The 26,834-nt window shown below is 27.0% G+C and overlaps 2 protein-coding genes and 2 non-coding genes across 9 annotated transcripts; all 4 read left to right on the top strand.

Moving 5' to 3' along the window:
• The first annotated feature begins 98 nt into the window (after positions 1-98).
• Positions 99-15,824, top strand: LOC134831613 (synaptotagmin 1). 6 transcript variants are annotated; one of them, XM_063845399.1, is made up of 9 exons: positions 99-314; positions 3,862-4,028; positions 5,540-5,739; positions 5,819-5,917; positions 5,995-6,189; positions 6,256-6,432; positions 10,542-10,656; positions 10,746-10,879; positions 14,885-15,824. In XM_063845399.1, the coding sequence occupies exons 2-9, from the start codon at positions 3,884-3,886 to the stop codon at positions 15,077-15,079; spliced, it is 1,260 nt and encodes a 419-aa protein (XP_063701469.1). In that variant the 5' UTR covers positions 99-314; positions 3,862-3,883; the 3' UTR covers positions 15,080-15,824. The 6 variants fall into 6 exon arrangements, with proteins under 6 accessions (XP_063701469.1, XP_063701467.1, XP_063701466.1 ...); XM_063845397.1 differs by having other exon boundaries at positions 5,468-5,739; XM_063845396.1 differs by having other exon boundaries at positions 5,450-5,739.
• On the top strand, positions 2,277-2,348 carry Trnam-cau (transfer RNA methionine (anticodon CAU)). The gene has a single exon. It is a non-coding gene; the product is annotated as a tRNA-Met (tRNA).
• Trnam-cau (transfer RNA methionine (anticodon CAU)) lies at positions 3,686-3,757 on the top strand. The gene has a single exon. It is a non-coding gene; the product is annotated as a tRNA-Met (tRNA).
• Positions 15,825-22,395: 6,571 nt separating the features above from the next.
• On the top strand, positions 22,396-24,812 carry LOC134831614 (Krueppel-like factor luna). The gene is made up of 2 exons (XM_063845400.1): positions 22,396-22,712; positions 23,342-24,812. Exons 1-2 carry the CDS (start codon positions 22,584-22,586, stop codon positions 24,500-24,502), a joined length of 1,290 nt encoding a protein of 429 aa, XP_063701470.1. The 5' UTR covers positions 22,396-22,583; the 3' UTR covers positions 24,503-24,812.
• The last annotated feature ends 2,022 nt before the right edge of the window (positions 24,813-26,834 follow it).

Here is a 26,834-nt window from a genome sequence, read left to right as displayed (position 1 = left end):
TCCTTCGCACGTACGTGCACGAAATCGATTTTCCACACGTACAGCACGCAGCACATACCGAAAGCTCGTCGAGAGAAAAGTCAGATTGACGAGGAAAAAATTGTGTAAGTGAAAATTTCGCCTCACAAAAGCAGATAAATTGCATTTTCTTGTCAAAATCGCATCAAAATTAACCGAAAAACATCAAAAATGTGTGCAGCTAACTGAAACGCAGTTCAGTGTTGCAAAATTTCAAAGTTTATCGTGTTAATTACTGGTGAAACTACAAAAATACAGTTGAAGTGAAAATTTTAATCGAACGAAAAGTCTACTTGGTAAGGGAAAAAAGTGTCTATGTACCAAAAAGCAAAAAAAATGAAGAAAATAAAGAAAAATATTGATATTCATGGATGGTTGATCCCATTTAAATCAAATGAAAAAGTGTCTTTGCCAGAAAAATAAAAATTAGTGGAAAAACAAAAATATAAAAATTAAAAAAAAGTCAATTGAAAAAAAAAAATAATTCAACTCAAGGTTGAGCGATAACCATACAAGTTTTATTACAAATTACATTGAACTCAAGTGACATGACACTCAAAAGGACATTCGAGATGCCATTAAAATGAAATTCAAATCTTGCAGCAGAAAAAAAATGGTTAAGACGACATTTTAAGCTGCTGTAGTGTGTGACGTAAATGCTCTATCCACGAAAAAATATTTTCTTTTTTTTTTATCGAATGTGTGTGTTGGTGTGTGTCGACTCGTGCACACACGAGATATGTGAATCAAAAGAAAAAATGAAGAAAAAACACTGCCAATATCAGTGCTGTACTCAAGCATCTCCTTAACGTGTTAAAAATTTAATCAGCAAATTTAAATATATTTTTTCGATTTTTTAAAGAAGCAAAAGAAATTAAAGTGGAAATGTGAAAAAATAAACTTTTGTAATAACAAAGATTGAATCCAAGATAACGTTAATGGTAAAAAAGACATTAAAAGCTTGTTTTCAATACAAATTTCTACGAAAAAAATTTAAATGAAAAAATTTTCTTTGCCAAAAAAAAATCAAAATTTAAATTTTTAAATTTATGACCTACATGAAAAAATTGATTTTAATCGTTTTCCTCATTTTTTTGGCCAATTATTTTAATATTCAATCGTACATACATACGAACCAACATGCCTATCAGTAGGTATAGATCGTAAGGGAAAATTGCGATAGAAAATTCTGAATGAAAGTTTCGGACGTGAGTGACCACAAAAGTGGCGCAAAAGCTTTTCTCTCGAATTTTACGATCGTGCCACTCATGTGAATGGATACCACGCACACACACACACACAAAACAAAAGTTAATCTATTTTCGGCTTATGAACCGGAGTGTGTCTCTAATTCGCACTGAAGACGATAACTTTTTTTTGTGTGATAAAATTTCCTGTTGAAATATTGGAAAATTTACAAGTGCTCTTGACAAAAGTGATTTCTTGTATAAAATTTAAACCGGAAAAGTGAATTTTTCGACAGAATATCGGAAAATAGCAGGAAAAATTGTTGATTTGAACGCGCAACAAGGATTCCGTATGGTGATTTTTCTTTCTTTATTTTTATTGTGATTCGCGACACATGTCATGTTGTGCGGTTTTTCCATTTGTTATCACTTAGTGCGTAGTTAAGACTTTTATTGTTTTATCGTTGACGTTATTAAGTCGGGAAAAACAGTAAAAACTTTTTATTTTCTTGGTCAACATACGGTGAATTGAGTTGAAATAATGAGATTTGTGTTATTGTTAAAAAAATTCAATTGTTTAAAAACCGTGGAATGGAAAGTTATTAAAAAGTTTCTTTTATTCGTAATTTTTTTTACAGAATTTTTTTGCAAAGTTTTTTTCATTTATGAATAATTTCTCGGAAAATCTCATTTAAGATGGCAAAACGACATGGAAATTTCCATGAATGCATAATTTGTTTGTCGGGTATTTCCATTAAAAGCAGGAAAAATTTTGCAGTAGCCATTCTTGAATAAATAATAAATAAATAAAATAGAAAGTGCGACGCAAATTTTGCACACCACACCGCACCGGACAAGCCAACATGACATGCAAAGAACACCCACACAAGATTGAAATTTGAACTCGCACTTGCCATAGCGCCTCTTTTTGGTTTCTGCTGTGATAATAAAGTACATAATGGATAAATTTTATCACATGTTCTTTATATGTTACACAAGAATAACCTTTTATTAGATGCCGCGTGTTTAGAAGAAGGAGGAAACTCGCAATAAGCGACGCATAGGTGTACTGCCTCGATAGTTCAGCGGCAGAACGTTAGTCTCATAATCTAAAGGTCGTGAGTTCGATCCTCACTCGGGGCAGCTTTTTTGTCGTTAGAATTTGTTTATTTTGTGTTTTTTCTGCATTTGGCAGATTTTTTTTGTGAAATTGGAAAAATATTTTTAGTCACGCTTTGTTCTTTTGTGCAAGGACTGCGTGGGAGGTTCTCAAGGGAATTTTTATTTCGTATCAAAATATGATGAAAAAAAATTATTTGAATGAAAATCCAGACAGATTAGATAAAATTTAACAAAAAAAAACATTTAAATTTTATCATATATTAAAAAAAATTTAATGAATATTTTTAATTTCGTACGAAAGCCGTAAATCAACAATTTTATTGTCCTAAGATTTCAGAAAATTTTGTCCTTTTCTACAATTAATACAAAAATATAATATTAAAATTAATTTAAACAAATTTTTAAATTTAAATTGATAAATTATAAATTATTTTTATTTCAAAATAATTAAAATAAATAATTAATCTTGCAATTATTTAATAAATTTAATTTTTTTACTGATGAGGATGATTAAAAATAATTTTTGTAAAAAAATTAAATTTATTAAATAATTACAAAATTAATTTACTTATTATAATTATTTTGAAATAAAAATAAAAATAATTTTTAATCATCCTCATCAGTAAAAAAAAATTAAATTTATTAAATAATTGCAAGAAATAAATTTTTGAAAATAAAATAAATTTTATTTAATATAAAAAAATTGAGGAAAAACTAAAAAATCCGAAATCTATAACAAAATTTTCGATTTTTGGTGAAAAAATTAAAAAAAATTATCACACAGAAAATTATTGAAGTAATAATCGAGAGAAATAATATAAAATAATAATTTGTTTAATTTAAATTAATTTTCAAATTAATTTATTTAAATTTATAGATCTATTAATTTTTTATGAAATTAAATAAAATTTGTAGAAACTTTTTGGAAACGTTGATAAAACCTTGAAAATGTTGATAACTTTTCAAATTTCACTGGAAAATGATTTATTAAAAAGCAATTACTCTCCTTTTCATTCAATTTAACAGAAAAATAAACAAAATGTGGGTGTTTTCATGTTAATAATGATGTCTGATGAGGTTGCTGCTCTGTCTTCTTCAGCGCAAAGTAAATTATAGAAAAAAAACTTTTTAATTAAAATTAATTTTTTTAATTACCAATCACGTAAAAAGAAAAAAATCATCATCTTTGGAATGAAAAATCTTTCAATCAAATAAAAAATTAAAAAAAAACGGTAACAACTTGTATGGAAATTCAAAAACTTGTACGATAAACTTGTATTGTATATAAAACTTGTATGTGTTCAAGAATTTGCGTGCTTTCGGTATATGTTTCCCTATAGTGCGTTCTAAAGTGTACTGCCTCGATAGTTCAGCGGCAGAACGTTAGTCTCATAATCTAAAGGTCGTGAGTTCGATCCTCACTCGGGGCAGTTTTTTTGCCAAATTTTTTTTCACAATTTTTTTTTCTTGCATTAAATGGGATCAATCGTGAAAAATATTTAAAAAAAAAATTAAAATTAAATAAATTTTTTAGCACATAGTAACAAAACCATAGAATGGCACCCAATATAGTGAAGCTTGTCAAACGGCAAGCGGAACGTGTACCGGATGAGGGCGTCCCGGCGACAATTCCAGCACCAAAAATCTTTGGACATCACACACCACACGCAAAATGGCCCGTCACAGAAGCACCTACCGAAGGTAAGGTCAACAGGAAATATCGCAGACGGCACGAATTCATATTTAGCGGAATATTGCAACCCATCTCCATTTTTTTTATTAATAATAATATTTGCAGCGATAAGTCTTGCTTTTCCAGTTTTTTCTTGTAATTTTTTTCTATTCCAGTAAATTTGTTTAAAAAAATTAAAATTACCCAAAGAAATTTCACCCTGTCTCAAGTTTACAATAAATGTTAAATGTTGTTAATTAAATAGTATATTTAGTTGTTACGTACAATCCAAATGCGAGTCCTGTTGTCGTAAACTATAAAAAAATACTAAATATTTACTCGATTACTTACTTAACATCATTGTACATAAATTTAATACTTTTTATAAACTTTTTACACTTTTACATTTTTATATATATTGCTCTTTTACAACATTACACTTCTTTATTACTCTATCAAACCTTTTTATACTACTTCTTATCCCTATCCTGGAATGCTGTCCCCCAAAAACAATTTTTACAAAATTTATTTTATTTAACATTAAAAGGGTCGTCAAATATTTATTTTACCAAATTTTGATGATTCTTTTAATGTTAAAGGTCTAAACATGTAACTTTGTAATATTAAGAATTTTTAATGTGAAGCACTGATTTTCTTAGATTTTGATGATTCGAGTGCAAAAAATATTTAACATTGCTTAATTTTTTTTAAAATCTCAATATTGAATATATTTTTTTTATTTTTTCAAAAATTATAAAAATTTAATTAATTTTGACTTAATTAAATATTTTTTTTTTTGAAAAATAATAATTTATTGAATTAAATATAATGATTTTTATTGAAAATATTTATAAAAAAATAATTTTTTTATATTAAATTTAGATTTATTAAAAATATTGATTATTTCATTTATTTTTTTATAATTTTTTTAATTTAATAAATAACTTTAATTTTTTGTAATTTTTTTCTTAATGTAACTAAAAATATTAAATTTTGTCAAAAGTTAAAAATTTTAATTGAAAGCTTGAAAGTACAAAGTTACATGTTTGGTCCGCATTAAAAAATATCGGTCGATTGTTGAATGTTGCTATTTTTCTTTTTATAATTCCATCGTTAAACATGGTTTTTGCAAATATTTTCGACAGGCCAAAGACGATTTTTAACGATCCCGATCAATATTTAGACTCACCTTATCTCTTATTTTGTTCGCACCTTTGCTTTTCAATGTCAAAAGATGTGCACCAACACACAATATTGAAATGATTTTTATTTTTCTCTCCTCCAACATCTTCAATGACAACAATAACCCGACACAATAACATGAAAAATGCACTTTTAAACAACAACAACATGACAACATCACCAAAAAAATAAAAAAAATCTGAACAACATCAATGATCCCCATTGACAAAACATGAAAAAAAAATATGTGTGTGTGTAGAAAATGTAGGAACTACTATTGCTTTAGATGACACATCATCGTCGACACCTCCCAAGGGTGAAATTGGAAAAGTGGGTGACAAAGCTCTGGAAATTGCAGATAAAATAGGACACGAAGTGGGCATACCGACGTGGGGCGTAGTGGCGATAGTTATACTAATATTATTAATAGTCCTTGGCATATGTGGCTTTTGTGTGCGGCGATTCTTCAAGAAGCGACGCTCGAAGGATGGCAAGAAGGGAAAAGGAGGCGTTGATCTAAAATCGGTACAACTGTTAGGCTCGGCGTACAAGGAGAAGGTGAGGGTCTAGCCCTCCTTTGTCCTATAAGCACGCATTCTAAACAGTTTTACACTCCAAACTTTGTGATTGATTTTAGGTGCAACCGGACATGGAGGAACTGACGGAGAACGCAGAGGAACCGGACGAGGGCGAGAGCAAGCAAAGCGAACAAAAACTCGGAAAACTAAAATATAAGGTGCGGACCCATTTCCACTTATCAGACCTCGCACACGCGATTTGGAACGAAAATTGACACGAAATTTGTATTTTTAGCTGGAATACGACTTCAACTCGAACGCACTTTCGGTCACGGTCATCCAGGCGGAGGAATTACCAGCTCTCGATATGGGCGGCACATCGGATCCCTACGTAAAAGTGTACTTGCTGCCCGACAAAAAGAAGAAGTTCGAGACCAAAGTGCACCGAAAGACATTGAATCCAGAATTTAATGAAACATTTGTATTTAAAGTAAGACCATCTCATGTTTTTTTTTTTTTTTTTTTTTTATCATTTTTCATCATTGCACTTTCACAGAGCCTTCCATACGCGGACGCAATGAACAAAACTTTGGTATTTGCCATCTTCGATTTCGATCGTTTCTCCAAGCACGACCAGATTGGAGAAGTCAAGGTGCCACTTTGTCAGGTCGATTTAGCTCAAACGATCGAGGAATGGCGAGAACTTGTCAGTGTTGAAGGTGAAGGCGGTCAGGTAAAGTATCACCATTTTCCTTGTATTAATTTTTTTTCTTGTATTGTATTTTTAAAAATCACATTATTTTGCTTTTGTTTTTCCACAACGAAAATTATAAATATGAAATTATTTCAATTCTTTCTTTTTTATTACAAAAAAGAAAAAAAAAAACAAAAAAAAATATACGAGAAAAGGGGCGTCTTTGAGATAGGAAAAAATAAAACTAGGAGAATAAAAAATGCACCCAGTTCAAATGAAAACCAAATTTGAACATTTTCATAAAAATAAATACAAAAAAAAAATAATGATAATTATATTCACACATTTATATTTTTTTAATACTTAACATAAAAATTATAAAATAACCAAATATTTTAGATTTTTATCTCTATTATAATAATATTAAAAATGTTTGCCTTCATATTCTATATTTTATACTTTTAACAATCAGCTTATTTTTTATTCATCTTAAAAATATCTTATAAAATATATGAAAAAGGTTTAATAATATTTTTTAATTATTATTATTATGTTTAAAGAACGCATGAACTTTTTGTTATTTAATATAAAAAAATAAAATTATTAAACCTTTTTATTAATTTTTAAAAAATATAATAAATTATCACTTAATTTTCAGAGGAGAGCCCAATTTTCGTTAAAACACTTTTAAATTTAAGACAAAATTTAATCAAAATCAAATTTTAATAGAATTTTTTCTTTCTTTTTCTTAAATATTCTTCTGCGCTGTGCTTACGCCTGCAAATATGGTCAAAAAAATACGACTCAAAATTTTGAAATAATTTCAAAAATATACAAAAACTTTCTCAAAATGCATGTAACGCTTCATTACGGAAAAATTTCAAAAAACAAAAAATATTTCAATGAACAATCAATCATAAAATGCCAAAAAAATATCAATTTAAATTAAAAATGTACGTAACTACTACGTGTAAGTATTACATTATTTATTGAGTATGTTATACTTGATAAACCAATATATATATATATCTATGTCTGTCTTGTGTATAAAAAAAATAATTAAAAAAACACACACCACACACAATACTGTAATAATAATATAATATTGATGTGTACAAAGTAAATATTTATAACGAAAATTAATCAAGTCCTAGTGTGTCCCAACATATATAAAAAAATATATATATTAAACCAAAGTTAATTATCCACTTTTCTTATTTTTGATTTATTGATAATTGTTTTTCTCACGAAAATTAATTATTAATTAATCATAAAATACTTTTCTATTCTCTCTCTTCAACTTTCAATGTCAATATATAATATATAACTTAGGTGTTTTATTGTTCTCTTATTTATTAACAAAAAAAATTTTTTTCGCAAAAAGAACAACTTTTTTATACAAAAACATCAACAATCAAATATATACATAAATGTTTGTTTTTATTTCGATGTGTAGCATGTCTATTGTAAACTCTCAATAAATATATATAATCAACAAGAAACAACACTCTGGCATTAAATAAAACTTTACAACAAATCTTACACACTTTCTTCACAACTTCTGGCATTTGTACGAAAAATAAACTGAAGCGCTATATGAATTTAATTAAAAAAAAACAAAAATTGGTTTAAAATGGGAACTTTATAACACAAGGGAAACATTTGAAAACTTGCGAAAAGAAAAGTGATAAACACATCTTATATATATAAATAGCTTTGCATGTATATTTAACATCTTAGTAGAAAAAAATAGTAGAATAGTATTTTTTGCATTTATCGCTTACAAAAATAGCACGCTTGCATTTTCCTCTCGCTTTATGTTTGTGTATGTGTTTTGCATCAACAGCAAAAAGTTTATCACTTTAAAAAAACTTACATAATTTACATTAGTACACAAAATTTAAACATTATTCATGATATACAAAAAATTGACCACTTAATTTTTTATATTTTATTTTATTATTAAAAGCTAGAAAAAATTATTATTATTTAAAAAAAATTAAAATTATTATTTTTATATAAAAAAAATGATTGGCATAATTTTGGTACTCATTAAATTAAGCTCGAAAAATAAATTTATATTTTTGTAAGTTTTCAGAAAATTTTTTATAAATAATTTACGAAGAGCATCTCATCATACGCAAGTTTCATTCGTTATTTGACGCACAATTATTATAATTTATTATTTAATGATATGCAATATTTTTAAATCATTCACATTTTATATTTTAAATTTAATAAATAAAAAATAAATCTCACTCACATTGATTTACACAAAAAAATAATTGTTAAAATTCTTAAAAAGAACTAAAGCTCAGAGATTTGTTTAAATTATTTATTAAATTTAAATATTTTTTAGATAAAAAATATAATTTGATAAATCATCATGATAAATAATATTAATTATTAACATTTTCGTTAATAAATAAAATATCGCCTGTATTTTATTTAATTTTAGGAAATCATTCTCATGCATCATCTTTATTAACAATTTTCATTAATTAATTAATTATTCACGCCTAAAATGCAAGTTTTTCGCAACTTTTTTTAATAATTAAAATATAAAATAATAATATTTGCATTTTTATAGATATTAATTATAAATATTATTAATAATAATAATTATTTTATATTAAATAAAGTTATAAAAAATATTATTATCATTAGAATGGAGAACTATTTTCTTCATTACTGAACTAGATTTTTTTTCTTTGAAAAGAAAAATAAATTATAAAATAAAAATATATTTGAGCTGGGTGTTCTTTACAGAAACAAGTTATAACAATAGGATGAAAATGCAGGCAAAAAGTGTTAGAGTACCAAAAAAAAGTGTCACATTATAAAAATAGATAAAACTAAAGGCTTCTATTATTTGTTTGTTTAAATATTTTAATTTTTATGTTGATATGTTGATGTGGTCAAAACTACACAAACACATACAAAAATACAACAAAGTTTTCAATTTGTGTCTAGATATATATAATTTTTTTTGTAACTTTTCGACATTATTTTTTAAAATTATATTTATGATTGTTGTTAGATTTATTTACAAAAATATATAAAAGTTATGTTATAATGATGAAAAAGAGACAAAAGTTAGGATTACTGTACAGAGTTTTCCTTCTTCCCCAAAAAATGCCGTTCCTCTGGGCGACTGGGTTTTCGGGAGTTATGACCATTTGAATTTTAGAGCAAACGAGCAACGAGCTGATGAATTTCTTTATTTTCCGTAATTATTTATGTTAAAAAGTTATTTTATTAATTATTTATATATTACACAGTTCGACAAAAAAAATGCCCAACTTTTTGGTATAGCAATTCTTGTAGAGCTACTCAACACGAGTTCAACGCAACCTGCCGTTCCTCTGGGCGACTGGGTTTTCGGAAGTTATGGCCCAAAAAAATATTTTTCGTGATGTATCATAAACTTTCTCTCTTTGATGAATTTCTTTATTTTTCGTAATTATTTATGTTAAAAGTTATTTTATTAATTATTTATATATTATTTGTCGTAAATTTGTCGGATTTTTAGAAATTCTATATATAAAAATGTGTACAAGAATTTAGATTGTGTTAGCTAAAATATATATTTTAAACAACATTAATTAATAAAATAACATTAACATAAAAAATGTACAATACGACAAAAGAAACAAAGAGTAGACGTTTGCCCCGTTGTTTAAAAAAGGAGTTTAAAATGTTTATTATTTAAGTTATATATTTTAAAGTGGAATTATAGTAAATGTTAAAATATATTTAAATATAGACGATGTTAAAATGTATAAAAAATCGTCTGATTTAAATATATTTAATTAGCTGTGAATACATTGTGTTTCAATGTTTTTTTTGTTCATTGAACTTTTTGTGTTTCATTATTATTTTTACAAAAAAATATATATAAAAAGCTCAAAATATTAGTGAAAAATTGGAAATATTAGAAAAAGCACTTTTTCTTTACCAAAATATATGTTTTTGCAACAATTTCTACGAAGATTACTAATTCAAATTTTTTCTCATTTCTTTCTTCCTTCATCACTCGTTAACAATTTTCCGCCGTGAATGGAAAAATTATCACGAAAAATCGAAAAAATGGGTTGTGTGTGTGTGTTTGCTAAATATTTCGGATATAAAAAAAATAAAAATAACAGGAAAAGCTTGGAGATATCTGCTTCTCTCTTCGATACGTACCAACGGCTGGAAAACTGACCGTCGTCATCTTGGAGGCGAAGAACTTGAAGAAAATGGATGTTGGTGGATTGTCTGGTATGAAAAAAAATAACAAAAAAATATTTTTTTTAAATTAATTTTTCATGATATTATTAATTTTTGTATTTTTTTCTGTCTCGTTGCAGATCCTTATGTTAAGATAGCATTGATGCAGAATGGAAAGCGTCTGAAAAAGAAGAAAACAAGTATCAAAAAATGCACATTGAATCCATATTACAATGAATCATTCTCGTTCGAAGTTCCTTTCGAGCAAATACAAGTATGCGAAAATGTGCTATACTTAAGAAAAAAAACCTTCTCTCCTATCGAGAAAAGCATAGCCGGTGTTTTTTGTGTTGTATCATATATATTACCTACCTATATATATATTATATATATACATATCAAAATATTATAATTATCCATTTTGTACATTATAACGAACGTTTGCTGCTGATCCTCAGCTGGCGACAAAATATTGTTGATGTTACTCTTAGAGTTTTTCCTCAACCCCCCTTTTTCCCCCTTTACCACAAAAAAAAGTTGCATAAATTGTCCCAAAAGTTTATTTTTGTTACAACTTTTGTATAAAAAAAATAATAAAACCCCTCTTTTTTGTTAACACAAAATAAACTCTCAATCGCGAAATATTTACACAACAAAATGTGTTTAGTATGAACGTGTGTTAAAAATTTGATAAACAAAATGATTAGACCAGTCGTTGTATATTTAGAGAAATGTTTGTTTTTTCAGTTTTTATTTTTTGTACAAAGACCGAATTGGTTGTAACTATAACTTATTGAATTAATAGCTTTTAATGTTTTAGATGAAAATATATTTTTTGTTGATTTTTGCAATTTTTTCATTTTTTGTTATTAGCTTTTATGATGTTCCCTTAGTAACAACCCATGAATTGGACATTATAAGATATATTATATATTAGATATGTAGATTATTATTATTTATTTTTATTTATTCGTAGAATTTATTTTTGTGACATTTTTTGTTTAAAATAATATTAGATTATTAAAAATATTTTTAATTGTACAAAAAATATAAAAAAAAATTAAAAACAGGTAAAGTACAAAAAATTTATAAAATTAATTTTTATTAATAAAAAAAATTATTTAAAAAAAAACATAAAAATGTCACAAAAATTATTCTACAAAAAAATTAAATACAAAATTTATGTTTTTACCCTCAAAATTAAATTAGATATTAAACCCAACATTTGCAAGAATACATGAAAAAATTAAAAACGGCACAAAATTTTCACAAAAAAATTCTTTGACTGCACAGAGATATCTAAAAATAACAAAAAATTAATACTCGAACAACTCTTTTGTAAAAAAAATCCTCAATCCCCCCAGAAAAAAACTATACAAAAAAATCCAATATCCATAAAAAACAAAACTTATACATGCCACAACTTGACAACTACTACAATATACGATTCATGGAGAGCACGATCGTCCTCGGTCTGTGTTCTCCGGGTTCCTCGTGCATTTGGCGACACTTTCATTTCAAGTGCTTTGATAGCCGCTTTGAAAAATTTTACAAGAAATTAATTTTTTCTATACGACAATAAACCAACCAAACACACACTCAACCACGCACAAATTCTAATCCGAAAAAGTCAAAATAAAAGAAAAATAGGTCAATCAATCAAACCAAATAAATCAATCACGCACACACTTGGTCCTCCTTTTGTGTCAGTGTCACAGTGTTGTTGCAGTCACGTGTCAGTCAGTGTCCGAAAACAAATAAAATATCCGAAATATAGCAAATTGCGAAAAAAAAAATCAAAAACACACACTCCAACGCACCCATAAACCACCCACCACGGTCAGAGGTCAAAATAACACACGGGACTTGGAAGCATCACATATGGTCACGTGACAAGCGACCGAGAGCAAAGACAGTTTGAAATGGTTTAAAATAACATCTGATCAAAAAAACCTGAAAATTATTAAATATTTTTACATTATTACTTTTACAGCTCACTCATATACTTTTATTAATGATATATTTATACAAAATACGAAGATACACAATTTCTTTAATGATATGCGATTGAGTATGAAACCTAAATAATATGCGTAACCGTAGAATAGAATCACAAAACTTACTTTCAATTACTTACTTACACACTTTAAATATATATTATAATATATAAAAATACAAAATAAATTTTTGACCAAGTTCAAGTTAAAATTTATTAAATTTTTGGAAAAAAAAATTGAGAAATGGTCTAAATTTATTTTGTTTTTTCATACATTGCTTACATTCGACACACAATGTTTGATGCGTGTTTGCCTAATTATGTTTATGTATTTATATGATATACAGTGCATTCATTTTAAGTTGCTCTTATATTTTTATGAGTTTTTGTATGTCTAATAAAATTTTATTTTAAATAAAAAAAACGAATTAAAAAAATTAATAAAAACTAATCTGAGATTTATAATAATTAATATTTTATTAAATAATAATTAATAATAATAAATTAATTGTAATTAATATATAATTTATTAATTCGATTATTAATTAAATATTTATTTAATTTTTTATAAAATAAATAAAAATAAATTTAAAAAAATAAATTAATAATTTAAATATTTTTAAAAGAAATTAAATAAATAATTTTAAATTAATTAATTATTTTTTAACAATTATTAAATAATTTATTTGATATTAAAATTTATATTTATATTATTACATTTAAAAAAATAATTTTTAAAAAATATCGGAATTAAAAAATTTAATAAAAAAATGCAAAAAATATATAATATAAAAATTAAGAGCAACATAAAATAAACGCAATGTATATATTTATACAAATAACAAAACAAAAATATATGATATTAAAATATCATAAACAGAAATCTAAATTATACATGCCACTCTGGATTAAGTTATCAAACCATATCGATACATTCCAAAGTTTTGTTAGTATTTTTAGATTTCTGTCTTTCCTTCAAACAAAAAATTTATTCTTGCTTATTTATATTATAAGTAAACTCTTTAAAAATCCATTTCACATCACAATTCGCCATATCTCTGTCTTTCTCATCAAACACATTTTCTACTTTTTTTATTTTTAATATTATAAAAAGTCTTTCTCAACTCCTCTCTTCCTTCTAACTTTATAAATAAATAAAAAATGAGTAAAAAATGAAAACATACAACATAAAAACACAAAAAAATCTACTGTCCAGCTATAAGTATATTACATTTCCGTTTACCAGTATTCATAGACGATTGATATCGAGGAAACAACCAAATCAATCATTCGTTTATGTAAAAAAAAAATCTTCTTCTACTCTTCTACCTGTCGTCCAATCTACTTCTAACATATCTAAAAAAAAACAGGATCTTTTTTACTTACCTTTTATAATATATTATTAATATTATAATAAAATTCATCATTAAATTAGAAGTAAAATTCACACAAAATATATAAAAACATCACCTGCCATCACCATTACGTCCATCCTTTATTAGTTCCAGTTTGTGCATGAAAATTTTATTTTTTGTTTGGTTTTTCGTTAAATATATTACTATAGCGAGTATATCGTGGTGTGTTACCTTTTGTATATGTAAATTGGTAAAATTATGAAAAAATTAAAAATTTTTTAAAAAAGGTAGCAAAAAGTTTAATATCTAGACGTTTTTAAAATGGAGGCGTCTGGTATTCAAACTTACCCCGTTAAATTATACTCCGAATGGATAACATCAACTAATTAATATAATTAAAAATTATTATTAGAATGTAGAACGTTTTAGTTCCCTTAATTTTTATCGATCAATCATCCATTTGCGAAAATAAAAAAAAAATCGGTAATAACAGAGTATTAACATAAATTTGTTGTAAATTATTTTATTTTAAATTTTTTAAGAAAAACTTGTGTTTACATCAAATTTATGTTCATTGACTGTTATTACTGCGTGAAATTTTGATTGTCTAAGTAAATGAATTGGTTATTGATCACACAAAAACACAAAGTTAAGATGAGATTTTTGACAAAAAATATTTTTTTCATTGAAATTTGTCATAATTTCATCTAAATTGATGATAACTAAAACATTTACTAAGATTATATCATATATATTATAATCCAAAATATTTTAAAAAGTACTTTGCCTTACTAATATTATACAAATTAGCTTAAATAACTAAAAAATTATTAACAAAAAAAATTTTTACTAACGATTTTTCAAAAATTTTTCTTTTTTATCTGACGTTTCTGAATGGATTTGCGAAAAAAAAATTATGTCATTGTAGAAAGTAAATTTGGTCGTCACGGTGGTTGATTACGATCGTATCGGTACATCAGAGCCCATTGGCAAGGTCGTACTTGGCATGAATGTGCAAGGAACTGAACTTCGTCACTGGTCTGACATGTTAGCATCGCCCCGACGACCAATTGCGCAATGGCACACACTCAAAGATCCCGAAGATGGCGACAAGAAGGATTAAGTTACGTGTCCGTTAATCGCGTCGTCGTTGCTGTTGCTGCTACTAATGGTTAAACATTATAATAATAAACATAATGATAAAAAATTGTTACTATTTACTTATTATTATCATTATTATTAAACAAAAAAAAACTTTATTTCTTAAAAAAAAATATTATAAATATAATGAAAAACCTCCTGATTTCTCCTAATTGAAAAATTTGCACAGAAAAAGGAAAAAAAACTTAAACAATTAAAAAAAAACATTTAAAATAATATAAACATATATAAAAAAAAATTATATATAATAGCTTGTGTGTATAAAAAGTTAAAAAAATCGTTAGAATCGCCCTTTTAACTGTCCGAACAAAAAATATATAATAATTCCGTGTAGCATTCGTCGGGTAAGGGGGTCCAATGACAAACAAATACAATTCAATATACATATTCGGGGACAGACACAAAAAATTTCAATGTTTCATTATTATTATTAACAATATTGATAATAACTTTAATGCAAATTCTTGTCTTTTATTCAAACATATATAAAAAAAAAACATTTAAACACTCGTAAATATTTAAAGAAAAAAAATATATTATATATATAATGAAAAAAATAACATGATACACAACAGGACACGTAACACATAACATATACATACATAAAAAACACACATTAGCTATTATATAAATTAAAGGAGCATTGCTTCTAAATTTAAGAAAAAAAATGGGTGAAAAAAAAAACAACAAAACATATTAATAAAAAGACATTCAAGATAAGAAATTGTTAAAGTATTCAAAAAAAAAAAATAGTTAGATAGCATGTTGTTTTAATTATTATCTAAAATATACATAAACAATAAAATTCCGGGTAAGATTTTTCATTATATATAATTTATGTTATACATTTAAATCAAAACATATATAAAAAAGCTTTAACTGCGCCATAAGTAAGATTTTTATTAATTATTATTATCATTATTATTAAAAAAAACTTCAAAGAAAAACAAAATCAGAAGAGCCTTGTTTATGGATGCTTTTATTTGTAACTTACAAATTTAGCTATGCCACACTTCCGCGGTCTTCGCTAATGATAATTAATTTTTATGTTTATTAGTGCCATACATAGAATATGTACGTTTCGTATACTTTTATTTCCTAAAAAGAAATTAAAATGTCAAAAAAACGAAAAAAGTCTTAGTACATCGGTTTCAGCCTTTATTTAATTGAAAATAATAATAATTGGAATTCAAAATTTTATGTGTAAATAAAAAAAAAATTAAACAAGAAAAAAACTGTTCGCTTCATATCTACTTCTTTCGAACTATTTTTATTCTTGATTAAGAGCACTGCAAAAAAAACCCTAATCTCTTTAACTTTATTAATAAAAATATCTATCTTCCCAAAAAAAAAGGATTAAAGAAAATCGTATATTGCACGGACTATCTAAATGTTTTCCTTTGACTCCCCAACGTATTTATTATAATTATGTGCCCTTTCTCGATTATTATAATTATATACGAAAAAATTTCTCTATCAAAGATGTATGTTTGCTATATAAAGATAACACACAAAAAATTTATTATCATTCTCGTATAAATATATATTTAACTTGAAAATAGCTTTTAGCAGAGAAGTAAAAAAAAACATGAAACCCCAGATAATAAATAATATTTAACCTTATACTAAACTGATATATGATAAAAAAATAATAATCAACCTTAAAAACATACATAAACAAGAACATTAAACATACACGATACTCTATTTAACTCTAGCTAACTCTAGTATAATAAAAAAAATTACGGAATATATTTACTAATAAGCTCTTCTTTCAAAAAAACAACAAAAAAAGTAAAAATCTATACTATATACAAGATAATATATATAATAATAAATAAAGTATTAATAATAAAAAAATGTTAGTTCGTATTTACAACAAAATAAAAGGTAAACAAGTTAGAGAGTGATAGGAAAGACAAAATTTTAGATATGCAAAAAATTTTTTTGTTGATGACTAAAATTCAAATTTTCAACGAAAATGAGTTTTATTCAATAACAAAACAATAAACGAATCAATAAAAAATTGCTTTAACACACCTTCGTACACAAATTGGACAAACTGCACATATAATAAAAAAAAAGTAAAAATAGAAGTCGAGTTCTGATCACACACGTTACAATACTTCCTAATGATAAATAAAATATATTCGCATTAATTAAAAAAATCTGCTTCTCTAAAAAAAATATAGATAATATAAAAAATATTTAAAAAAAACAGGGAACAGCTTTATTTGAAGAAATGCAAATATTTAACCTAACTTGAAACAATCAGACAGAATGTTGTATTTATCGTGTGTGAAAAGAAATTTAAAAAAACAGGCAGAATCACGCTAATAATAAAAATAACAAGTAATAAATATAATAATAACGTAAAATAATAATGATGTGAATGATTAAGATTAAGATCATTAGCTGGAAGGATGTAAATTTATTAAACAATAAAAAAGACGTAACATTAGAAGATATATAATCGACGCGCATGATACATGTGAGATTAAGGAAAAAAAATATTATCTTGCATATATATCCAAGAACAAAAAAAAAAGTATATATAAATAAATAAAAAAATTAAATAATGATAATAATAATGATTTTAAATTGTTATTATTACTATAAAAAAAGACAAAAACACTATTATTATAATTAATTAATTATTAATTGTTACTCTTTTATTATTAGTATAACTTGTGCTCTAATAAAAGAACAAATATATTGAATTCTCTTATAAATAATATTCCTTTTGTCACAAGCTGATGATGATACATGTATAATAAAAAAAAACATGGAAAAAAATTTCTCTTTTAAAACAATAAAAAAAAAATCATATTATATAGTTAAAGAATTTCAAAATTTAAAAAGTTAAAGAATTGAATTGGTAAGATAATAAATAATAATTGGCAAGTTATACAATAATAATGGATGAATAGGAAAACAACAAACAAACGATGTTTACAAAAAAAAAGTATTTCCAGAAAAGTTACATATGAATGATTATATATATATATATATAAATAATATGAGAAATAGTATGATATAAATAAAAATAATATTATGAAAAATTGATAAAAACGTAAAAAAAGGATGTTTAAAAAAAACTGATTATTATTATGAATTATTATGATTATTATAAATGTTTGTTACTCATCATACAAGGAAAAAAAAGAAAACCAAACAAAAAAAATACATGAAAACAAAAGCTATAAATACAACTAACAAGATTGAGTATTCAAGAAAAATTATTATTAAACAATAAAAATAATTTATGAGAAACTTATATCTTATTGATGACGTGCCGAGTTTTTTTTCTCCTTAAACATAAATTTAGCGAGCGATTTCTTTTCAACGGAAGTCGTTGATGATTTCACAATTTTGTGCGCGCGATCACGTCATCAAACGGTGATGTTGATGACGCTTATCTCTGATTCCATTTTGTCTTGTTGTTTTTTTTGGTCGTTCGTTTGTTGTTGTTCACAGACATCACGCATTCACATGTGATTTGGGTATTTTTTTTTCGTCAACCCGCCGTCGATTAACCGCCGCACGCCAATCATGACTTATTTTTTGTATTGATGTTAATTATTTGATTCTAGCTAAACCAGTTCATTCCTGGAACTGAACTTATCTTCATTATCTTTCTAAACGCCTTTTGTCGCAACTTTCGCGCTCGTGTGTTACAAATTGAATATTAACTTGCGATGACGTGCATGCCTGTTCACTTAGCACACCGAAGGTTGCTCAATATATACGTGCACGTACAAAGGTGTGTCAATTTCACGAGTAAATGCAGTAAACAAGCCTTTGTATGGCTCTGGATGACAGCGATCGACGTGCAAGTATTTAAGAAAAATATCCAATTTTTGATATTTTAATGGAAAAAAAAACAATAAACGTGGATCGTCTTCAAATGAAAAAAAAATAATAAAATAATGAGCGGCACGATCGACGCGATGATATCATGCGCGACATGCATGATCAAAACTATTTGACGAATGAAAAAAAAAAATTGTTTGTGCAATACGGTGATATTTTTTGTTTGTTTCTCGTTATCGGCGAAATTCCAAGTTTTTCGCTGTTTTTTACTAATTTGGTCTTGTTGATGTTTACGTGACAACCCGTTTCGTTCCATTCATGCGAAAAAACATATTTTTTTTTATTACTTTGACGAAATTTCCGAGAATGTTGATGATGGACAACCAGATGACGACGGATGGTATCTAATCAAAGAAAAAAAAGTATGACGACCTTCCGCTCATTAACGACGACGACGACACCTAATTTTAGAAATTTATTTGCTCTTTTTTGTTCAAATACAATCTAATTCGCATCACATGATTATTTGCTCGCATCACGAAAAAAAGTGTGAGATAAGAATAATATTTGTCTTGGGATTGGAGCTCACATGCAGCAACACCAAGTGACGAGGCACGACGACATCCCAACATGTAGTATAATGAACTGGTTCGAGGAGACCGACGAGACATTGTGATTGATAAGACTTTGAGACCGACTCGAGTCGCGAGATAACAAATTTGTAATATGATAATAAATTTGTATTTTAAAAATAAAACACATTAAGTAACTTTATTATTATTATTATTTGTTTGTTTACTCACTTTCTGCGTAGTTTCAATTAAAGTCACATTTTTCGTATTGCGCTTAGTAGTGGATCAAATTCCAATTATTATTACGGATAAAGGGAAAAAATGAACTGAAGAATGCTCGATGAGACATTTTTGTTCGATAAATTTATGGAAATATCTAGAGTAAGTAGCCGTTTACTTGAGTGGAGTGATAAGTTAATTTACGTCAATTGTTTGTCGCAATATAATTAAGAGTTTGAAAAAAATTTTTTTTTTCTTTATTTTTGAACGAAAAATTTTACCTGAACTTTTTTTGAAAAGTTTTTTTTAGATTTTTTTAATTCTTTTTTAATTTTTTGGATTTTTAAATTAAATTAATTAATATAAATTAAAATTAATTCAAATTAATTTTAAATCAAAAATAAAAAAATGAATTAAATTAATTTAAAAAATTATTTAATTAATTAATAATTTAATAAAAAAGTTATAAATTTAAATTTAAATTAAGAAAAAAATGAATTAATTTAATTGAATAATAAAAAAATAATTAATTAAATTAATAAAATTTAATCTTAAAAAATTATTTAAATTTAAAAAAAAAATTTATTACTTTTTTTATAGGTATATTTATTTATGTTATTTTTTTAAATTATTTTTTTAATAAATAAATATTCCAATTAATTTATTTTAATGTATTTTATTTTTTAAATATTTCGTATTTTTCAATTTTTTCTGCTTTTAATTTTTTTTTTCTGCGAAATCATAAAAAACAATATTTTTCCGAAAATTTCCAGTTTTTTCTCAATTTCGCATAATTTTCAACAAACTGCGATAAAAACACAAAAGTTTGTTTGTTCATTTCAAACAAATAAAACACCCGGTTATTTATCATCATCAACAAAGAGCACACCTGTAATTTTGTCATGGTCTTTAAATTTATAGACACAACGAAATTTGAACCTCGTGACGTGCATACGGAGCTTTTGCGGTAAAATTTTTGCCTTTTCGGTTGAAATATTTTTACCACAAAGAAACGGAAATACCGAAAAAATGACGCAAAATTCGCCAAAGGCTTCAAATCTCTGCAAAACATGAAAATATCATATGGCAAGTTAAAAACCCCATTCAAGGTCGTTCAATCGCGAGACTTCGATCTGTCATTTACATATTTCTAGTAATAAACAAAAAATTTCTTTCACAAAAATCTAGAAAAAAATTTCAAGTTCTCAGCCAAAAATAAAAATTTAAATCTCACACGAAGAATTTATTTTTAAAAAAGTCAAGGTGTAATAGACACCTTCGAGCACGCTTCACCACGAATTTTTTTCTATTTTTTGCATAATAATTTATGCTAAATTTACGATTTTTATTTTGAAAACAAATAAAAAAGCTAAAAATATCGCTTAGAAAAAAAATTTATAAACAACATCGCAAAAAAAAATCGACATTCGACAAAAAGTCAACTCAACACACCTCCAGACTACATTAAGTCAGTCCAGTGTACGATAGCGACGTAGCGAAGAAATATGCATGACGACTGCTTACTTTGCAAACCACTTCAAGGCAGTTTATAAAAATTCATCAGATAATGTTCTTATCATTTTTCGCGAAAAAAACCAAGTTTAAATTTACAAAAAAAAAAAAAAAAAAAAATTAAAATTGTAAATTTCTTTGCGATAACAAAAAGTCTATCAAAAAAAATCCACAAAATGGTCACAACAATTTTTTTTAAATATTTTTCGTGCAAAAAAATGAGCGAGCGAACGTTCATATACGCAAATGTTTGCTCATCATCGTCACCCTTGAATTATTGTACTACACAACACTATCATGAAATGTTCACGTGAACCATCACGCATCGACTGCATGATCAACGTACGGTCACAGAGGCGTCGTGCAGGAGAACTGACCCGGTTATAGAATTGGGGGCTTGTCTGTAATGTCTGCTTCGGTTGTGTTTTTGTTTGGTGTGTGTCGTAACGAGCGTAGACGCGACGAGAACGACGTCGACAGAAAATTTTTAGCAGTAGATACGTGTGGTGTGTCGGGTATTGAGCATTGGTACATCCGCATTGGTATAAAACACGAAAAAAAGGGCGACACAAAAGTTCGTCACAGACTTTCGAAATTTTTTTTCGTCATTTTCATGAGAAATTTTGAGATTTTTTGGGAAATTTTTATTTTTTAATTATTTTTAATTTTATAAACAAGCGAATTTATTCAAAAATTAATTAAAATTAATTATAAAGAAATTTTATTTTTTTAAAATAGTTGCTTAAAAATTTAAAAAATATTTTTTTATTTAATTTTTAAATTTAATTTAATTAAAAAAATTAATTTAAAATTAATTTTCATTAAAATTTTAAATTAAATTAAATAAAAAAAATAATTTAAAATTTTATTATTTTAAAAATCATTAAAATTTAACATCAATTAATACCAAATAAATTTTTTTATTGAATTTCCATTAAAATTTACCAAACTTTTCCGCATTTTCCATGCAATTTTATCCAGGTCAACGACCTTATCCAATTCGTAAACAAACATCTCTTTTGTGGCATCCTGTGCTACCTATGTGACGTTCCCCGTACGAACAAGTGCCTATCCTACGGAACTACAGTCGCTTATACGTATCGACTCGAATAATAATCGTGCCTAACAATAACAGAAGCTTACAATATTTTAAACCATCCGAGAGTGAAGACGTCGAGTCTTTGAAAGCGCAAAATTATTCACACAGAAAATCAAAATAATTAAAAAAAAGTGAGTGAAAAAAAATTAATTAATACACAAAAACATCTAAAAAGAAGGAAAAAAAATCCTGAAGTGGAAAATATTAAAAAAAAATAAATTAAAATAAAAACAGTGAAAAAATAAAATAAAATGAAACAAAATTTAGAAGACATGAATAAAAAATATATTACTAAAGAATTCATGGAGCAACATCAAATTAATCATCCAATGACACCTCCGGCATCGCCTCCTCTGGATACAAGCCAGGGATCTCTAAAGGTAATTTTTCCACAAAAAATATTTTTTTTTTCTAAAAAATAAATTTAAAAAAAAAATAAAATTTTCTCGAAAAATAAAAAAAAAATAAATTTTAAAAATTGTACAAGGTAAAATCCGTCACAGTGCAAAAAAAAATACATTCAATCATTCAGTCACAATTTTTTTTTATTTTTCGCCTGGCATCTCACTCTCACTCGTGGAATTTGTAAAAACATTATGCGCCGTCTCGCTCGCACCCATTGAATCACTTGCCGATCACGCACCGACCATGCAACCCAAAGTATTGTATCACGTTCTCAATGAATGTTTGGACTTTGTACCAGAATGACGTTATACTTCCACTCGGTCGTGTGCTATGTCTATGTCGCGAATGTAGGCTGTGTCTCGCTACAGCTGTCTTGCAGTAATAAAAATAATAACAAAATGTATTTTAAATGTATTGCTACACACACCCACTTATCGTGCCCATTTTTCGTCGCTCGTAGCTCCTACAGAACTACGTGCCGCGTGTATCTTGGGCTTTTCACAGTAAATTCTGTTGATTCATTGAAAATTTATTTTTTTTGCACTTCCTTTTAATTTATTTTTTTAATTTTTTTTATTAATTTTTTTTTTATTTTTTTTTGCAGAATTTGTCAGAATGTGAATTAAAGCGGAAAATTTCTGAAATGACATCGGGTCTCGGTGTGACAACTCCCAATCCCTCAGACAGCGAAGATGAAAGCGGTTTGCCACCACGGAAGCGTATGCAAGTGCGCGATCCACGTACTTTCACACCGCCACCAACGTCGCCAGCCAGCTTGCCCGAAAGTGGATTTTTCAGTGATGACGAAAGCAATTTGAGCAATCAACAGGAAGAGATGACGCGAAAAATTGAAAAAGTTTTGGCGGACAATGAAAAGGCGTTGCAAGCGAATCCTTTGCCAAAAATCATCTCAAGTAGAGTACAAAGTGTCGCTCCAGCGACAGAGAGACCGAGTGTCATCATGAAAGCAAACAAAGACGGCACCACGACAACTTTCACCGATTTGTGGAACAAAACGGCGGACCATCACGAAAATTTGTACCAAAATTTAAAACTCAAACGGAATCGTCGCAGCAGTGACAGCATCTCCAGTGTCAGTAGTCTCGATGAAAAATTAGTTGTAAAGCACGAAAATGCTCCCGTTATCGAAATGCCGTCAGTAACTACCCCAAAGCCAGTTCCTGTCATGGCGGCGTCACCTTTACCCCTCATCGCTCCCAAAATCCCGCCCGGCCAACGAGTTTTTCTCGCACCCACAACCACTCCCTTCATGTCGGGCAACAGTTTTATCATTCTAACGCAACCGGCACCCATCCAAGTCAATCTCACAAAACCCGCAGCACCACCAACAAAAACATCTCCAGCCGCCACCCAAGAACGTCGTCGAATTTTCGAGTGCGATCATCCAAATTGCGGCAAAAATTACTTCAAATCGAGTCACTTGAAGGCGCATCAACGCATTCACACCGGCGAAAAACCCTTCATTTGCAAGTGGGAAGACTGTCATCGTCGGTTTTCGCGTTCCGACGAGTTGTCGCGCCACAAGCGGACGCATACGGGCGAGAAAAAATTCCAATGCAGCATTTGCGAACGGCGTTTCATGCGAAGTGATCACTTGTCGAAGCACGTTAAGCGACATGCGAAAGACAAAAGCGGAAACGCGAGCAGAATTCAAATTGCGACAATCAATCAGCAGCAGCAGCATCAACCGACAGCGACATTCCTTCCCATACAATTTCAACTGCAATCACCGATAAAGGCGTAAAAAGACATTCCAGTTAATTTTTTTAGTGGGGGGATGTTCGTTCAATATTTTTTTTAAGGGATAGATTTTAATTTAAAAATTCTAGTCATTTTTGTTAATTTTTCTATAGAAATTGATATTCATTTCTTTTGTTATAAAAAAAAAATAAATTAATCGTAAATTCTGTTAAAACTTTTTCAACATAAATTAATTATAAGATTGAAATCTGTGATCTTTCATTTTTAAGGTAATTTGTAAAAAAAAATATTTCTATGAAAAAAAAACTTTTCTCATGAAGATAAGAAAAATACATGAAAAAAAATGAATTACAAAAAAAAACTCGTTTTATTTATTATTTTAACCCAAATTCCGCCAGATTAGATTCTGTTTCTAAGTTGCGAGCAAACGAGCGTTTCGCTAAAAATAGAGATCTCTAAACATTCAGCTACTGACTGCTATTAATAGAGTACCGCAAATTAGTTCACTCACATCAAGGATGATCAGTTTTGTTTTGTGTGTTAAAATTAAGGTCACAGCGTGTCATGAGATGGATTCGTGACTCGTGATCGCCGATGTCGGAAATGTTCGGTTCCTGTTTTGGATTTATTTCAGGCTGAAAACATCTGCCGCACGGAAGGAAATGTGAGTTTGATAGTAAAATGATACAATGGAGATGATGAGATAGAGTTTATTGAGAAAAAGTTGGGAAAATTGTAAGTTGATGTTCTTGGGAGATAAGTTTTATTATGTATATTTTTTCAAGTAAACTGAAGTCTAGATTTTGCTACTTTTTATTTGCTGGAATTTTAACTTAAATTAAAAAAAAAATAACAAAAATAATACCTAATACTGACCAAATTTTTTAATACAAAATAAGGAGGATTTATTAAAAAAATCAAGTTTTAATTAAAATTTTTATTTATTTTAATTATTATTATTTTAATTTTTATATTAATTTATTTTTTATTATTTTATTTATTTATATTAATTAAATATATTAATTTTTAAAATACAATAATATAAGGAAAATTAACGTTAATTTTTAATACATGTAATTAAATAAATTATTTTAAATTAATGATTTTTATTTTAAAATTTAAATGATGATTTTACGAGAAAAAAAATATTTATTTATTTCAAAAAAGTTACTTTGGAAAATTTAGTTGAAAAAGTGCTAAAAACTACAATAAATTTTGTTTATTAAAAAACATGTCAAAAAACTTTTCCAGTATTTTTTTTTTGTAAAAAATATTTATTTATGTTATTTAAATATTATTATTTGTTTCTTTGTTTGCTTTGTATTATTTTCATATGTTGATGGAAAGAACCTTAATTAGTCCAATACTGTTTTTTTTTGTTAAATATTTTCGGCGAGATGTTTTTTTTGTCTATTTACAGTTAATGAAAATTCGAACATCAAAAAACAAAAATTACTAAAAAATAAAATTAAAAATGTCTTAAAAATTAAAAAATCAGAATAAATTAGAAATTGTTAATTTTATACGTGAGAAATTATTTTCAATACCGGATTTTGCAATTTTAATTAAAGTTATTTAATTAAATAAAATAATAGAAAAAAAATTCCAGAAAAAAAAGTTTCTTCATCGTTATTCATCAATCAGATAGAACAAAGTTCAATAAGCACTCCATGAACTACTCTTAATTTTTTTATGACGCAAACTTTACAAAAATAGTTTCGTTAAGTTTTTTTTTTTGTAAATGTCGACGTGCCCTTTTGCACACAACACTACTACTCATTCCGACTCAACCAAACTTCATCAATGACTCGATGCGTACGTGAGAATTCATATCAACCTATTTTTTTCTGATGTGTTTCCTTTAAAATTAATATTCAAAATAACCGCACGATGTCACATGAAATATCAAGAACAAACCCAGACACTCATTAAATTCATTATCACTGTATCCACACGGATGACGATCCGACTGACGATGCTGACAAAAAGTCATCAAAAATCATGTCGTTGTGAGATTACGCAGATCGCGTCCTTATTATAATAAAATATTAACGCGCGCGTGCTCTTCATTTTTCATACTTTGATCAGCATTCTCTCTCTTTCCCTACGAAAAAAAAAGTGTAAAAATTTCATTATCTGTCTTTTTTTTCATTGATCCGCCATCCAGTTGTGTGTTTGCTTTTTTTTTATCAACATCACGCTTCTTGCACATGATCCGCGAACGACGTCGTCGACATTTTTGTGTGATGTGATGTTTGGTGTTATGTTTCGACTAATCTTATCACACACTCATTGTTTTCAGCGGAACGACCGAAAAAAATATGACGAAGTTATTGTTTACACGTAAAAAAAATATTTGTTGTCTGGGTTTGATG

This window comes from Culicoides brevitarsis, chromosome 2 (assembly GCF_036172545.1).
Source record: "Culicoides brevitarsis isolate CSIRO-B50_1 chromosome 2, AGI_CSIRO_Cbre_v1, whole genome shotgun sequence".
In the NCBI taxonomy this organism is placed as follows: domain Eukaryota; kingdom Metazoa; phylum Arthropoda; class Insecta; order Diptera; family Ceratopogonidae; genus Culicoides; species Culicoides brevitarsis.
The sequence above is the reverse complement of the archived record's forward strand: the minus strand, read 5'-3'. Positions and strand labels throughout refer to the sequence as shown.